The sequence below is a fragment of the Ammospiza nelsoni genome, chromosome 8, assembly GCF_027579445.1.
Source record: "Ammospiza nelsoni isolate bAmmNel1 chromosome 8, bAmmNel1.pri, whole genome shotgun sequence".
Lineage (NCBI taxonomy): Eukaryota > Metazoa > Chordata > Aves > Passeriformes > Passerellidae > Ammospiza > Ammospiza nelsoni.
The window spans coordinates 16,726,028-16,743,312 of record NC_080640.1 but is presented as its reverse complement, the minus strand read 5'-3'; the positions used below and the strand labels follow the sequence as shown (position 1 = coordinate 16,743,312).

The 17,285-nt window shown below is 42.6% G+C and overlaps 1 protein-coding gene and 1 long non-coding RNA gene across 2 annotated transcripts; one reads left to right on the top strand and one right to left on the bottom strand.

Moving 5' to 3' along the window:
• Positions 1-934: 934 nt before the first annotated feature.
• ANKRD1 (ankyrin repeat domain 1) lies at positions 935-9,255 on the bottom strand. Its single transcript, XM_059477522.1, has 9 exons — positions 9,175-9,255; positions 7,812-7,991; positions 5,935-6,072; positions 5,738-5,845; positions 5,010-5,108; positions 3,808-3,906; positions 3,567-3,665; positions 3,028-3,126; positions 935-1,838 (listed from the first exon to the last, which is right to left on the bottom strand). The coding sequence occupies exons 1-9, from the start codon at positions 9,205-9,207 to the stop codon at positions 1,728-1,730; spliced, it is 966 nt and encodes a 321-aa protein (XP_059333505.1). The 5' UTR covers positions 9,208-9,255; the 3' UTR covers positions 935-1,727.
• LOC132076450 (uncharacterized) lies at positions 5,784-6,218 on the top strand. Its single transcript, XR_009418921.1, has 2 exons — positions 5,784-5,966; positions 6,073-6,218. It is a non-coding gene; the product is annotated as an uncharacterized LOC132076450 (long non-coding RNA).
• Positions 9,256-17,285: the final 8,030 nt, after the last annotated feature.

Genomic DNA, 17,285 nt, shown 5'->3' with positions numbered 1-17,285 from the left:
TTAACAGAATGCAGCATCTAGATACCCCTCTGCTCTGCTGTCTCCCACCTGGAGTGCTGTGTCCTCATCACAGGAAGAACATGGAGCTGTTGGAGTGTGTCCAGAGAGGGCCACAAAGCTGAGAAGAAGGATGGAGCACTTCTGTGTGGAAGTGTTGAGGGAGCTGGGGTTGTTCAGCCTGGAGAATAGAAGGCTCCAGCACCACCTTGCTGGGGCCTTTCAGTATTTAAAGGGACTTACAAGAAAGATTACTCCAGAATATTCATCAGAGCCTGTTGTGATAGGACAAAAGATAATGGGTTTAAACTAAAAAAGGATGGATACAAGAAAGAAGTCTTTTACAATGAGGGTGGTGAAACACCAGCACAGGTTGCCCAGAGGTGGTAAATGTCCCATCCCTGGAAACATTCGAGGCCAGGTGGGACAGGGCTCTGAGCAACCTGATGGTGTTGAAAAGGTCCCTGCTCGTTGCAGAAGGGTTGGAATAGATGAGCTTTAAAGGTCTCTTCCAGCCCATGGGACATCTTGCCCTGGCTGGCAGCCCTGAAGGTTGTCCTGCTTCTGCTAAAGCAAAGGGAGAAGTGCCTGCCTTTCCTAACAGGACTTGGCATCTCTCTTGCCTTGGGTAACTGGAGCTGTCTCATGCTCCACATAGTGACTAAGAAAGAGATGATATTTTTTAAATCAAACTCAGTAATGGAACTGTAACTTTGTTTTACTAGCTAGTTGAAATACTGTCTTTCTGCTTTCACATGTGCCTCCACTTAAAATAAGTGAGATGGGGTTTATCTAAGAGTGGCAAGGAGGGAGTGTAAGGGATGGCTGCTCTTGGCAGCTGAGACTTAAGTTTTTTAGGAATTTTGCAGCAGACGTGATGTGAACTTCCTTTAAAGAGAGACAAAATTACCCCATGCATGCTCACCACTCCAGCAAATAAAAAGAACCACTCAGTTAATTTAATCTGAAATGGATCAGTTCAAAATGTACAGAAAAAGCAGTACAAATTTACAAATATACATAATCTGATTTTGCATTCTTCTATCATCATACTTTGTAGTAGTCTAGTTTTTAAAAAATTCACTTCCCTGATACAGTCTCCTCTGACCTTCACAACATTAAATCTGAATCCTTCAGCCCAAAGGGGTACATGGTGGTTGGAGCTCTGTCCTCGAGCTCGTTATCAACCATGATTGCCAAACCCTGTGTAAACACCATTCTCAACTGCTTCATTAAATCCTCTTGGCACCTCAGTACACCTCCTTCCAGTGCTCTTCCACATACCACCACTCCATTCACAGGTTATTTTAGCAGTGAGACAAGGCAACAGCTGCAAGTATTTGCTATTTAGAGCTATTGGAAGGCTTGAGAAAACTTGCTACTACAGTTGAAAATTCTGCCATTTAAGACCAAAGGATTTATGTTGCTGGCAAAAATTGCATTTAGACCAATTGCACCTATAAAAAAAAGCTTAAATAACATAATTAAAAATTACTTTTAAATAAATAAATAATAAATAGAAATAAATAAAGCCATTTTAGAACTAGTGGAATTTTAACACTCAACCTGTCTTTTTAAATAATTTCTTTGTAGGTTTCTTGCAGTTTCAGTGAAGGCACCTCAAATAATTCAGTACAATAAATATTTTCAATAGGTGTTCAAGGACATTTTCATCCAGGTTTGTGGGCAGCATTTCAAAGCAGCAAAAGGGCGTGGTCTGGTTTCTCTCCTCAGAATTTACCTAGACGGGCATTCTTTTTGGAATTGTCTTTCAGGCTGTTGAATATCTCTTTGGTGCCATTCTGCCACTGAAGGACAAGATCCATAGGAGTTTTCCCTTCCTGGTTAAAAGAAACAGAGAACTATTTAATTTCATCCAATGATGGCCAAGTCCTTGTTCTTTCCTAAATATCTGTTCAGTGCATCTGCATGATGTGAATCCCTTCTGCACACACAGACTTATTCTTGCACCCCTGGGGTCAGAGTATTTCTGCTCTACAGATCTAGTCCCAGTCCTGGTCAGAGCCATGATGAAAACTGCCTGGGTTTTAGTGGGTTTAGACAAAGGCTGTGACCAGCAGAACATGCAGGTCTTCCTTTTGTTTTAGTTGCAAGTGATTAGAAATTTATTTAGGTGTAATCTCAGTAAGACACTCTTTCATTTAATGCAGAATTCAGGTAAGAGTTTAACTACGGTATGAGCCACAGGAATCAAGTAGGACCAACTTCTGTGTGCAGACAAACTCTGAGAGGGCAAGTCTCTGGCCTTTGGAGCTGTACCTTCCATAATTGTTTGATGAGGGATAAAGCCAGAACAGCCACACTTCAGGGAGTTGGGCAGAGAGTAAGGAGTACTGAGTGCTCCAGTGGCTGTTTTCCTCCTTGTCCCCTGGGGTTTTGACTGATTGTCAGTCAAAAACATTGACTGGCAATGTTAGAACCCATGCTACTGCTGCTAGGTTTGGATTTGGGAGAAAATGCTGTATTTTAATAAGTGGTCACAGAGCTCAAGCAATGCTACTGCTGCTGCAGTGGCTCTGAGCACAGCCAGGTGTGGGACTTGTCTCTGCTCAGCCACAGGGATTTGTTGGCCGGCTGTAAGGCTGACAGCCAGTCCTGCAGCTCTAGCGCTGGAGCTGGCCCTCACCTGCGGGCTTCACAAAAGGATTTCTCTTGCAAGCTAAGATCCTTGTTGTCTCAGTGGTGGTTGAAGCCCAGGAGTTGTGCAGAGTAAGTATCCTGCCTATTACATCTTTTCATTATATGAGTAATTAAAATAAATCATAGAAAGGTGTGATGTTATCTAAGTAGCAGATAGTGGGTTCTGGTTTTAAAAGAGGTACTGGGTTTTCCTCTTTTCCTGACCTCCCCCAAGTTACCCTTTCCTTGTCTCAGCTCTGCTTTAATTAGCTCTGAAGTGATCTAATTAGGTCTATTCAAAATAGTCTCTCCCGGTCTCGAAAACTGGCTCTGGTGGGAACTTTATTTTAAAGCATTTTAAAATTACTTGGATTTTGTGCTGTTACTTACGCAGTTCTTTAGAGTCAGATCTGCTCCGTGCAGGATCAGAAGCCGGATGATTTTGTAGCGGTTCAGCCTCACGGCGTCGTGCATTGGCGTGTCCCCTTCCTGGAGACACAGAGAACGGCGTCAGAACAGCCTCAGCTAGTCAGTGCCGGTACTGCCCCGGCCGCTGAGGCCGCTCCCGGCACTGCCTCGGCCGGTCCCGGCCAGCCCTGGCCGCTGGGGCCGCTCCCGGCAGTGCCAGGACTGCCCCGGCCTGCTGGGGCCGCTCCCGGTACTGCCGGCCAGCCCTGGCCGCTGGGGCCGCTCCCGGTATTGCCCCGGCCTGCTGGGGCCGCTCCCGGTACAGCCCCGGCCAGCCCTGGCCGCTGGGGCCGCTCCCGGTACAGCCCCGGCCGATCCTGGCCGCTGGGGCCGCTCCCGGTACAGCCCCGGCCGATCCTGGCCGCTGGGGCCGCTCCCAGTATTGCCCCGGCCCGCTGGGCCCGCTCCGGGCCGGGCCGGCGGTGCTGGCGGAGCGGCAGGGCAGAGCTGCCGGTGCTTACCCGGTCCCTGGCGTTGAGATCGGCCTCGCAGGCGATGAGGTGCTCCCCGCAGTCGTAGCGACCTGTCCGAACAGCCACGTGCAGGGGCGTGCTGAGCAGCTGCGGGCAGGGCGGGAGATGGTCAGTGCCGTGGAACAGGGGAAAGCGGCTTCAAAAACAGCTGCCAGGAGTTAGCTGCTGGGGGTAAGGGCCAGCTTTTCGTCTCCAATTTAAAAAGCTGCAGAGTTCCAGAAGCGCTTACCTTGTCTCTTGCGTTTATGTTTATCCCTTTGTCCAGTAGGAATTTCAGAACGTCCAGGTTTCCACCCCGGCATGCCCAGTGCAGAGCTGTAGAATGAAGCTTTAATGGGGAAAAAGAAATTTAAAGTATTTTAATCCATCATTATGTTAAAAAACCACTATTTTAACCAAATTTCCGAATTAATTTTATGTGATTTAACCTAGAGCACTTCACTGTGATCACTGTGTGATCACAGTTTCTAGTAAAAAAGAAATTGTTTCTAGTAACAGCTTTTCTTATTTTGCCCTAATTTCTGCAGTACTTTGAATTTCTCACTCTTCACATTCACGGCATATTACTCCTAAATACAGAGATCTTGGCAATGCTGCTGTGAAAGAAAAAGTGCTTTGTTTATTCCTTGAGCTTAGAAGTTACCTTTAGCCAGGTATGTGGCTGGTATGTGCTAGTTATTATTTTTATTTAATGCCTTTTGGGTTCTAAAATGCATAGGAAATTAAACTCAAGGGAAAGAACAGTTCTCTTTAAAAAACAAACAAATCCCCATGTTATGCAAGTCCACAAAGTGAATTAAAACCCCTCTCCTCTGCAGGATTCAGCATCTGTGCCCTGAGCTGTGCTGGAAGGAGTCCCTTGATGCTCACACTCTGCCTGTCATTCCTCCTCTTCCTCACCCTCTGGGAGCCCCACTGGGTCAGTGAGGGGGAGCAAGGCTGGCAGTGCAGCCAAGGGCAGAGGAGCAAAGGAACAGCTGCAGGAGCTGTGGGTGCTCAGGACCCCTCGTGGTTGGCATTGCAGAGGAGCAGGGGGCTCTCGGGCACAGCCTTGAAATCCTGCTGACCCTAGAGACCTGTGTGGGACAGCCTGACCTCAGCTCTCCTACCCTACCCTACCCTACCCTACCCTACCCTACCCTACCCTACCCTACCCTACCCTACCCTACCCTACCCTACCCTACCCTTTCTTGCTTGTGGCACTCTGCTGGCCAGCACTTTTGTGTTTTCCAGCAACCATTCTGGCACAGGGAGGCAGACACTCCCTCCTGAAACCTCTTCTCAACAATGTTATTTTAAGGATAAACTTCAAGGGCATTGCAAGGCCTTTTAGAACTCCTCCTCTGTAAGAAGCACTTCTATAAATGGTTCTCCTGGCACCTCTAGAACAATGAGCAGCTTTTGGGAAGAGGTGTGAGTGGATGTGCATACCATGTCTTTCTGTTCAAGCTGGGCTCCAGCTTCCACCAGCTTCTTCACCACCTCTAGATGTCCTTCAGAGCACGCCCTGTGCAGCGCAGTGCGTTTGAACTGGCAATTGAAGCAGTGCGAAGTTAGATATCACATATGGCACAAAAGATCTTTAAATCTCTTCTCCCACCCTCCTTAGGATGATGGCAAATACATACTCCATGCTGGTTCCTTTTAAAGAGCTTTTGAGACCTGAAATCTGCTAAATTTTTGTAGCAGCCTGATAGCTGAGAGCTGCCTATCCAGTATTTTAAAGGATGGGGGAAGTATCTGCAGTATGGCATCCAGATTAAAATGACACCTGCTGATTTCCCCATCCAACATGCTACACTGTGTTTTGAAAGTGCACCTCATGCATCATGGAGTATGAGGGCAGCCACTTATTTATGTTGTTCTGCAGAAACATTTCTTATCTCTTTTTCCATAGCATTGGAAGATCACCTTTTGCAGAAAATCAGGTTCTCCTGGGTACCAACAGCCTTTCTATTTATAAAGACTCTTTTGAGGTAATATGATTGTGAAGGGTCTCAGTGGCCACTAGAAAACTTGATGTACAAAACTTCCCAGCATTTATTTACTTTCCCCCACCCCTTTTTGCCTCTCATGAGGCTGGAATCTACAAAACGTCATGGTAAAAGTTATTTTTGTTCTCTTCTGCAGTAGGCTTTGCATTAGGAAGAAGACAGTACCTTATCACAGACATTTGGATCCCCTTTGTCTGACAGGTATTTTTCAATTACTGGCAACTTATTCTCCAGTGCAGCTTTGAAGAATGTGGGAATATCCACAGGTCCTGTCTGAAGAAAAGAATATAGAGAACATAATTGTGTGTGGCACAAACCCCCATTAATACTTTCCCAGGATAAGCTACTTTGAAGTAACTTACAATAACTTCTGGTTCGGGCTTCTTTAAAACAGGTACTTTCACTTTCTTGCATCTTTTCTTCTTCTTCAGCTCAATAATTTTTTCAAGATCCTCCAAATTTTCAAGTTTTGACCTGGCCTGTAATTTCTTCTTCTTCAGCTGGAACAAATCAGGGAAAGCAGCAAGTTGAGCTGTGTGACCACCTCTCCCTTTCAGAGTGGCAGGACAGCAATGTGATACTATTCAGCTGAATTCAAGTAAGACTGGATGAACTTTGAAATAAAATGTTTTAATTTTTTTTTCCAGGTGAGACTAATTGACCATTACAATGAGTTGCTAACTATATGAGAAATTCTACCTCATCTGTAGTTTTTCATATACCATTAGACCTCTTCCTAACTACTTCTTGAGCTGTATGTTGTGACGTGAATTTAAGCCAGGAGTCAGAGCAGCACTACAGTCTCTTCTGGCACAACAATTTAAAAAATCTCCTGTGCAGCTTATGAAAGCTGGAAAGCTCCTGAAGTTTCAACTGACTTCTACCAAGTGATTTTCTTTAATCACTTTTTTTTTAATGGTGCAGTCCCTAAATTATTGGAACTTAATTCTCTTTGCTTAAAAACATACCCTCAAGAGAGGAACAAGGTTTAGAATGATCTTAGCATTTCAGTCCACAAGTGTTTGTACATTTTGGGAAGCCACAAAGAATGTCCTCAGTGTCCTTGGTGGGGCAGTTCAAGAAATGTTTAAGACTTGTCCAGACCTGCTTGTAAAAAGCACCTGGGCATGAAGTGAGTGTGGGGCACTGTTGACACCCAGGGCAGGTCTGTGGCCTGAATTGAGATCCCAAGAGGTGTCCTTGGCTTCAGGAGATTCACAAACAGGGGCTAAGTCAGGGTGAACACAGATGACAGATTCTGTCCCATGGTGTGATCAAGGGTGAATACACTGGTACATGGTCGTAGGGTATACAGTTTTGTCAACTGAATTCTTATTCAAGTTATTTCCACCTCTTCTTTTTGTTGTTCTCTGTGTTTGTGGTTTGGTCTGCAGGTCATTGGCCTAATGGAAAATAATTATGCTGACTGTGGATAACTGGAAACCCATAAAGTTCTTAGGAACTGGCTTTGAAGGAACTCAAAAAAACCTCTGTAGCCAGTAATGATGTCTCCGGTGAAGTTTAAGAAGTAGTTTTTATTCTAATGTTTCTGAGACTGACTTTCTTACTCTTCATGCTTTAGAACAAAGTCTTATTTCCCCTGCTACCTAAACTTTATCATTTCCAAATCACTTTAAATTATTAGGCCAGTTCATTGCTTATTCAAAAAGAAAAAAAAATTAAAGCTATTACAGCTACTGTGTTACTGGGGGGAAAAACATCAGTTCTTAAGGATCTAGGGAGAATTGTCATGCTCCAGGAATTGAAATTGGTACTTTTCTGTAGACCAGTACTAGTTTCATTTGTAACAGTTCTTCCTAAATGCAATGCCTTGTTTTCACAAAAAGAACATTTTCATGTTATTGGAGGGTTAGTTTTTCTGGTAGCAGTCATTAGGTGTGTAGCTGCAGGTGTCTCCCTGGCTCTGATTGCTCCCCCCTGCCCTGACAGCCAGCGGCAGCTGAGCCCTGGGCACAGGAGCTCTCAGGGGTTCAGGCAGGCACTGTAGGGGTGGTTGAGGTTCTGCCTCAGTGTTACTGCCCTCACCCACAGGCCACACAGGTGAGCAGATCTCCATGGTCTTCAGTGGACTTTGGACCAACCTCCTTCATGGTGGTCTCCCAAGGGGTTTTCTAGCCCACCATGTATTTCTGACTTAGAGAGAGGCAGAACGTCAAGGACTGCAACAGGAAATGCACACATGATGATAAAAATCCAAGCAGAAAACCCAGGAACCTACCTCTGCTTCTAGTTTATTCTCCTTTTCATAATCCAGATGACCTCGGGCCAGTGAGTGCTCAGGGACTGTCTTTAGGTCCTCCTGCTTCTCTAACCTTACAGCAGCTTCATACTCTCCATTCTTGAAGTCCTCAGGGAGGAAGCTGCCAGTCTCTTTATCATCCACCTTCTTCCCAGTCACCTGTAAATGCAAGCATGATAAAATATAATCAGAGGATTCTTGACTGCAGTAGCCACCACCTGGAAACATGGATTGCTTAGGGCTGCTTGTACCTCCTTCCTGCCCTCTCTCAGTGTGTGACAGCCCGGCCCGGCCATTCTGCCTGTGCCTGGCTTAGCTGGGATGCAGCTGGCTGGGGCACATCTCCCAAGCAGTTAAATTGGGTTGCTGAGGGATTTCAAGGCTGGTTTTATCCACTGCTGTCAGTACCAAAGTCCCACTCATAGCAGAATGGCAGAAGCTTTGTGGTGCTGTGCAGCAGCACAGCTTTCAATAGTTTTCAGAAATATTTCTGATACCCAATTAAGTGTGTATGAAGAGATAACTTGTTAAACTTAGTAGTGGCAGATGTGTATTTTGAGAGTGGTTCATGTGGCCTAGACTGCCTTTCTATTTGATTACCTTGTAAAATTCTATTTGTTATAGAGTCTAATGCAGAAGAAGCTGTGAGAACCTTAGCAAAGAATTTAAGGCAGCATTAACTACTTAGGCAGTTGTATCTTAAGAAAACCATCTGGGAAAACAAGTGCAGTGTTTTACTGAATCAATCCTGTTTTCCCAGTTTCTCCATCAGATCAGACATTCTTAGTCTGAATCCTGCTGTGGAATGTCCCATTACTTGTGGTCTCGACCTATTTTTTCAAAGACTTTTGCATCATGAACAGCAGTGGCTGTAGGAACTGTTAGTTTATTATTAGAAAACAATACTATTATTAAGCTGCTAATTTAGTGTTATAAAATACTGTAGTTTCCAAGCATTAATATGTTGTCCCAGTCCCTTATTATATAGGAATTACTAAGTGTGATCATAAAATTACTGGCTTCTAAAAATATATATGAATTAAAATCAAGGACAGAGTCAAATAAGTAGCTAAATTTTGGTTGATCTTTTCCTGGTGAACTGTGCTGTGATGCCAAATCCAAACAGCTGTATGGTTGTATCTGTGTTGAGACCCTTTCCCAAGGAAAAGTTAAAATGAAAATATAATAATATAACAAACAGTATATAAGGGTTTGCCCCTAGAGCACAGCAGTGCTGGTAACCTGCTAAATCAGTGATCCACAAAGGTTGCCTTTCTCTGCTGGTCCGATGACAGTCTAGAAAATAATTCATTGTGAGTAAATGAAGGAAGGTTGCACCTACCAGCTCTTCTACCTTCATCATCATCGTTGTCATGTTTGCTGTGATCCGAGGCTGTGCTCCTGTGTGCCTGGAACCTCCCAGGGCCGGGGCTCTCAGAGACCACCACGCTCACTGCACTTATATATCTTTGGGAGAGCTGTGCCTGAATGAGATAATCTTCCAACCTGGGAATCCAAGTATGCCCTTGTGCTTGCCAGCTGAGAGGTGGCTCGGGCTCGTTCCAGACGCCAGATCTGGTGTCCGGGCAGCGAGGGGCCGCAGGGGCGGCAGCCCCACAGCCCCGCACAGCACGGGAACCAGAATGGAATGTGAGCTCATCATTCCTGGGGCAGTGACTGCACTGCTCAGCAATGCCAGCCATGCCGTGCTCCCAGTGCCCACTAGGACAGCTGTCTGTTGATGCAGCGTTATAACTTCATCTTCTTCTCCTTTCTTTTTTTTTTTTTTAATTGACATTCAGATGACTGTCAGACACTGGAAAGGGTAAATGGCTTATGTACAATTCTTATAGCAATATCTTCCTGATAAATGGATGATTACCTCTGAAGTCTCAAAAAGCCATTATTTTCATTGCTATTTATTCTTGGATGATAAACACTGTTAGGAGAAAGGCTTTTTCCCATCATGATGACAGTCTTCTATATTTGTTGGAAGGAATTCTCTGAAGGGATTACTCTACCAGAATGATGTCTCTGGTGCTAAAAGGGCCTATGACATGATGAGTTACAATCAGTGTAAGATATCAAAACAGTAAGATTTGCATTTCTTTGGACCCTTGTCAATGATTATAAACCAAATAATAAAATATGCTGGTACAAAAGAAAAAAAGAGGGAAAACAATACTGTTTTCTCAGGCAATATATGAGAGAATAGGGGCCCAGAAGTGATTTGTTTGTTTTTTAGGATAAGATGAGATGAGATACACACAAATATAAGCAGATGATGTGTGTGTTTTGGGGGAAAAGAGCTATCGAATCCTTTGGGAAAGCTTTTCTTGTGCTATGAATCAGAGTTGTCTGGAATCAGGAGAATGATCACCAGCAGAAGGCAGTTTTATGAGAGGAAGACACACCAATCTTTGCATTCTGAGAGTGTGGGTAGATGCCAAGCCACATCAGCTCTGTGTCAGTGCAATGCCTGGAGGTCCTTTGCGGTGAGGCACGCAGGTCACCTGGCTGAAATGAATACAGCAGCTCAGGTGCTTCAAGTACGACATGTACACAAGTGCTCCAGCAAATGGAGACCTATCTCTGGTTGTTTATACCATCAGCATCATTAGCATGCTGCATTCCTGACTTTGACCTTTCAAGGTGTCTCTCCTCTGAACTATCCCCCAGTAATCCGAGCACATCCAAACTTGTCTTCTGGTGCCCATCATACCTATGCCCTCCCTTTCCCTGAAATGAAGCTGGACATCAGGTGGTTCCTTTACCACTCAGAATATATATGACATTAGAGAATGAGTCCCAGAACGAAAATAGAGTATGTGCTAGCAACACAACCTTTCAGAACATTTTTTTCTAAACTTAAGTACAGCAACGCTATCATTCCCCCCTAGTGGTATGTTCTGAATCACTCTGCCAGGCTTTTTTCACTGCAGTTTTGTACTCCTGCTAAATGTCTCTGTGACAAGAGGCAGATCTGGTGTTTTCTTGTGTTCTAACAGCTTACCTCAATCTGTTCAGTTCTCTGATTTTTATTTGGGAGATTGTCTTGAAATCACAACCCTAACAGGATGGCTGTGTAGAATGCTTCTGGTTTAGTGGAAACAGATCACAGGAGAGACCTGATGCAGAAAGAGAAATGTAGGTTTGCTTTTAGAACAAGAACTGTTTAAGGAACTGAACTTCCTCTGGACTAATTTTTTTGAAGCTTATTTTCTCTTTTTTTGCTTTCTCTCATTTTTTTTAACAGCTTGATATATAAAACTGACTCTGCTAAATCTAATGTGGAAGCTTTAAGGGGATAGATCTTCTTCTGCAAATGGTACATAAATCCAGAGCCAGAGTAGCTTTACAGGAAACCTCAGTGCTCTGAGGGGAAACAGAAACCAATTCTCACGACTGCTAATGAAAGACCACAGTTTATTCATCTTTAAAGCATCCCATCCATGATGGCTAAAAGAATAATAAAATATAGAATACTCCTTGATTATCCCTAGTTTCTATTTTGAAATAGTGGCACCCAGAAATCCACTTTAACCAAAGGCTGGGATCTAAATTAACCTAACAGTAAATGCTGTAAGCTGAATGTCATGTAAACAAAGGCAACACGATTGAAATAGCAGAAATGCACCAGGTTGTATCAGCTAAGACTCTTGGCTTATCACTATTGCTTAATATTGGAGGGGGAAGTAGTATAATGAGCTTGTAACCTTGTACTGGACAGTAACCACTCAATCACCTTTCATCAAGTGATTTCTCATTAAGGTGGTAATGGCAGATGGTCAGTGGGCGATGTGTAACAGGAATCTGAAAAACTCTTGCCACTCCACTGAAGGATAAGGGCAGAGCAATCATCTGCAAGGTGTGAGGCAACTGGATATTGTCACAAAAATCCTCCACAGAGAAAACACCAAAGGACAGCAGGCTCATCGTGACAGACAGAAAACTGTGGCACACCCTGTTCCCTGCTACCAAAATTGAACTGACTAAAGTAAAGAATGTTTGTACTTAATTTTTCTAAGTGATTAATGGTAGAGTGAAAGTACCATGTGTGATAAAGATGATATTGTCACCTCCTGTCAAGTGTGTGATGGTCGTGTTTTCAGTGGCGTCGCTGTTAACTTGTCTGTCTTACATTTTCCAGCACTCTGCCCTTGGCTCTGTCCATGCACCCATAGATGCTGCCCTTGGATGCCACTGTGCCTGGCTGCCTGTTGTCCTTTTCCTGCTAAGTAAGTAAGGTGTGAACAAATCAGCTGCTGAGAAGTGGGAATGCACCCAAGAGGTTACTGAGCCAGCAAACTGTGCCACACGTGTGCAGCCAAAGATTAATTCATAACTGAGGTACAGAGAAGAAGTAGCAACCACAGGTTACTCCTCCTGGATTAGTGATGTGCTAGTGTGCAATGGCTTGTTTATTTTGCAGTGAGTATGTGCACCCAGCACACCTTATATATCCACATGCAACAGATATAACTGCATATTGCAAGAAATGCATTTATTTCCTCATCTTTCTTTTTAGCTGTTGGTTTTCTATAAAAGGTAGGAAACACTTCTATTTGTCTAACATATTCTCTTCAATACCTTTGTCAAGAAGTTAAGTGATTTGGGAATGAGTTTACTATGATTTTACATCATCATTTGGACACACGTGATGAAAATACTAAACAATATTGTACCAGGAACTGATCCTTGTGGGAATCTGCTGGAAATAGTTCCACTCATTACTCTCACCACTTTGCAATCTGTCAGTGAGCCAACTTTTAGTTCTTCCAAAGTGCATCCTTTTAATTCCATACAATGCATGCTTTTTAATCATACCAACATATGCCATGAAATGAAATACCATTGGCAAGACCCAAGTAAACTGCATTAACATGAATGCTACTCTCAAGCAGACCTTTAATTCTGCAAAAAGACACTTTTAAAAAAAGGTTTTCTTTGCACCTAGCCCTACAGATTGGCATCCATTTCATGTAACTTGTCTGATTCTGCCTTGCTAAAGCTTTGGTTAATTCTTCCCCCTGTTTTCCCAGCACTAAGTCATGTCAGCCAGCCTGTTGTTAACTCTTTCATCATTTTCAGCCAGTCAAAACATCTTGAGAGCTAAAAAAAAAATGAAAAGGAGCTTCTCTGCTTTACTGGCACTGAGGCTGGCCTGGGATATCTTTGGATGCAGCCCAAGTGGATGCTCTACCTGAGGGAGATTCCTGCTTCTTGTGAATAAAAAGGAGCTCAGGGAATCAAGGTGATAAAGAATTGGATGGATTTTGATTTAAAATGCAAGAATGTTTTCATAAAACATTGATTTTGTAATCTCTTAGCAAAACAGTAGTGTGTCAGAACCCTGTTATAAGACATGCACTCAGGCAGCCTCTCGCTTTCTAGTTTATTGGAATCATATAATGTTAGAAATAGCTTGAGGAGAATTTTCAATCAGTATTACCTGGAAAAAATAACCCTTTTATGTTATAATTTTGGGGAGAGAGGGTTTATTGTTTTGGGTTTTTTTTTGTTTTTAACATTTTGCAATTGAAATGTAAATGCGTAAATCTGCTTCACATTAAATTTGCTGAAAAGCTATTTCTCCCCTTTCATGAGGTTTCATTGGCAGTAAGATGTCACTGGATTTTTATCCAAACTATGTTTAACAAACATCTCCTTTGATTCCAATAATACCAGGGAAGGTGGAAAAGCATTGATGCAAATTTGGAATTACACTATATCATATGTTGGTCATCCTCACGGGGCTGGAGGATGGATACTTCTGTGACTGCAAATGGGATAAGAAAATACTTTTTCTCTTTTTTGTCAGTTTATTATAGATATATAGCATATAATAAAAGAAGTTTGACTTTAATTTTAGAGAAGAGAGTAAGTAAAACACCAACGAAAAAAAAAAAAGGCAAGCAAAAAACCTCAAATGCACCTTTTCCTCTGAATTTTCATAATCAGAGACAAATTTATGAGAAAAACCTTGTGTCCTATTGCAACACAGAAGTTTTACAGGAGTCTGTAATGAAACTGGCATGGGGTTTCTGTTTCATTTCAGGTTTAGAAAGTGTAGGGAGTGCATGCAAAGGGAGGAAAGAGGAGTGAATGATCCAAGTTGGTTTCTCTGGGTCTGCAAACTGCAATGTATTCATCTGCAGACACTAGTTTTAGGAAGTTGTTATTTCACATAGGAAAATACTAAAAACCTCCCCCATAGCTATTTTGTCTCAGCAAAGGCATCTGCACACCACAGCCAGCTGGTAAGGAGATCATGGGGTAGGCCTTTTCCCCCAAAAATCTGCTCTTGTCCAGAGGAGTTAGAGAGATGACTAGGCTGTGACCAGGACCAGCCAGTTCTTCCTGAAGCTCTGTCCATATCTGATTCACATACCCTGTGAGAAATTTGTTCTGAGCTCTGCTTCTTTTTTCATGTTTTTTGCCACTTGTGTGGCAAAGACAGTGTAGGCATAGGCTGTTCTCACTCTAACATTGTAGAAAGAGCAGGAAGATCTTTCTTTTTCCTCCCCTAGGGCATTGATAGAGAGGATGCAGGATGGCAATAATCCAAATGAAACACTAAATTTCATGGTGAAGAAGTGTAAAAACAAATACATGCTTTACTTTTTTCTCATGGATACCAGAAAAAAAATAAGAAACTGAGATACTAAAGGGCGTTGTCATTTGTCAGTGCCCAGTTTTTCAGATGGCCAAGGGTTGTGGCTGAGTGACCACAGGACTGAGTACATTCCCAATGGCAATGAAGAGGCCACTGTCTTCTCTGACCCTTGGATTCAGACCACTGGGTTGTCTTTATTTCAAGTGAGTGGCCAGTAAATTCTGTTGAGTAACCTTATGTTTTCATAGAGTGGTGTGTGATGAGGAGGGGAAAAGGCATTGGTATCCCACTAAGCAGCATGAGTCAGAGAACTAGTTTGGAGGAAATGAGAAATCACTAGGGGCTTTGCCAAAAAACTGCAGCTTGTGAGACATAGCACAGTTCAGTTGGTTATTTTGTTTTTTTCTTCATGCAGTGTCTCTGCAAGTCTTAGTTCTGGCAGAAAGTGGAAAAGAAATATTGAAACATTGGATGTCTAAATTCCACAGGGCTCCTGGCTTTCCTGAAGCAAGAAAGTGTTGGGCATCTCTGACTGACTATAACTTTGTCTGAATTCCAGCTCAAATAGGTATGGAAAAAAAATTTCCTTTTCTTTTTTAATATTCTTAAACCTTATTTGTCAGAGGCCAAATACATGGTCACAGACTGAACTCTTAGGTTTGCATGTGCTGGCTCAGAATGCCAGACTGCTGAGGTTAGGGCCAGGTACAGGTGAATTTGTGATTGTCCTTGCAATTTCCTTTTGGGCTTTCCTCTTTTAGAGTTTGATCACAGAAATCAGTAGAAATGTTTACCCCATCTTTTGGGGGAAAAAAATTCACTTGAGACGTATATGACATTTGTCACCTCCTGTCAGAAATCCCTACCAGGTGACCTAGAGACTTGCACAGATGGAAGATAGTAGAGATGCTGCTTTGATCAAAAGCCAGTCAATCAGTGAATCAGGAGCAAGAGAAAAACTTGTCCAAAAGAGCCAAAATAAAGCACTGTCCTGTGTTTTGAACATCCACCCAGCACTAAGATCACTAGAGCTATGTTCTGTGTCCAGCAATGGACATTAAAAAAAAATAAATTTGATTTTTGAGGGCCACTGCCATGTGCAGCCTCTATCACATAAGCACAAACACAGGGACTTCACACACAAACTCTGTAATGGCACTTCTAGGAAAACTTGAAGACAGGAATCCCAGCAGTGTGCATCCATGCCTCCCTCAGCTTCATGACTGAGGTTTCACGGAACTTGTATGGCTTAGTGCTGATGAGTCTGGGAGTTGTGCTCTTTTCACTAAGGGTTTTTAAGGTAGGAGGAGCACCACATTCCATATCAGCTATAAATTATTAATGAGAGGACAAAAGCATCTTCCCATCAGCAATAAGTGCTCAGTGTAATGAGCTCTCAAGGCATTCCAGCATCATTCACAGTAACACAGTGCTGTGAAGCAGACCTCCAGCCTGTTGAACCAAACAAATTAATCCCAAGTAAAACATCAAACCCCTCAGCACCAGATGATTGAGAAAGTCAAGTCTACTATTAAAAGCACTTTGCAAGTGCAGAGGACTTTTAACCTGTGATTTGTAAAACCAGAAACTAGTGTGGGAAAAGGGTAAATTTAAACTTTAGATGAAAAATGTGTAGATGAAGCAGTTCCCAGATGAAAAACATAAGGCCATGGTGCCAAATTTGGCTTCTACTTTACGAACAATTTTTTAGATATGAGGAATAGTAATAAGAAGGTGATTTTTCCAAAGACAGAATTTCTAGACAGCCGCAACATTAAAAAGCTCAGATTTGAATTGCCTTGAAACAAGCAGCTGCAAATAGTTCTGTGGTCCCAGTCACTGAAGAATGTATTTTGGGGTGCCTGCTTCTCTGCTGCTGAAAGGAAACAGTCATAATGCATCTTCCCATGCTAGCTGTAAGCTAACAAAAAAGAAAAAAAGGGCAACTTTTACACTTAGTATAACATGATGAAAGCATATTCACATTTGTAATATCTTACGACTTTACTGCTTAATTTTCTGTTGACTTTTCAAAGAGCTACTTTTTTACTAAGCTGCATAAGCAATCATGCACATGGTCATTATGTTCTTGGGCAAGAAGTTATTCTAGACAATAGATGAAAGCAAATCCAATTTTGCTTTTCCCTTTATTACAAGTTGGTAAATACTTAGCTATCAACCCAAGAAAAGCAGCAGCCTTGCTGCCTGGGTTCTCTCTTCATGTTTTTGCTGCAGTATGTCACCTAGTTTTTCTAAAATTACACCACCTGCACCCAAAGCCCATGGCCTCCATCAGAACTTTTAATACATGCATGAAAACAATAATTGTATGTTTATTTGGTGGCTGGTTGTAACAGAATGAAGACATTGAAAGAGCTGTCTTTTTCCCTGGGTGACAAAAGTAATTTATAAATGAAACTAGGGGGAAAAAGTAGTACCTTGAGTATGAGGTTAAAATGTAATTTTATTTGCTTTTAATAACAGCTGCACATTTGAGAAGGGCACTTTTTAATCTCTTATCAAAGCATTCTATTTTTCTTTGATCTAACTAGAATTTATTGAGTGCAGTTGCCACCAGCATCTGTAATCCTTCCTAAAATCCCTCTATGCATTCCACTTTCTTCCAGGCTGGCCTTTTTCTGTCCATCATGGTGAACCTATGCTCCCTTTTGTTTATATGTGCATCTTCCATTTGTCTCCATTGAGGTTAGAGGCACTCACATACAAATGAATTATCCTTTGAAGTGTATGTTTTCTTTGTATTTTGTTTCACATGATCATTAATTAAGATGATTATTTGCTTCTCAGGGAGCTCTCAGTTATCTATATTGAGGGAG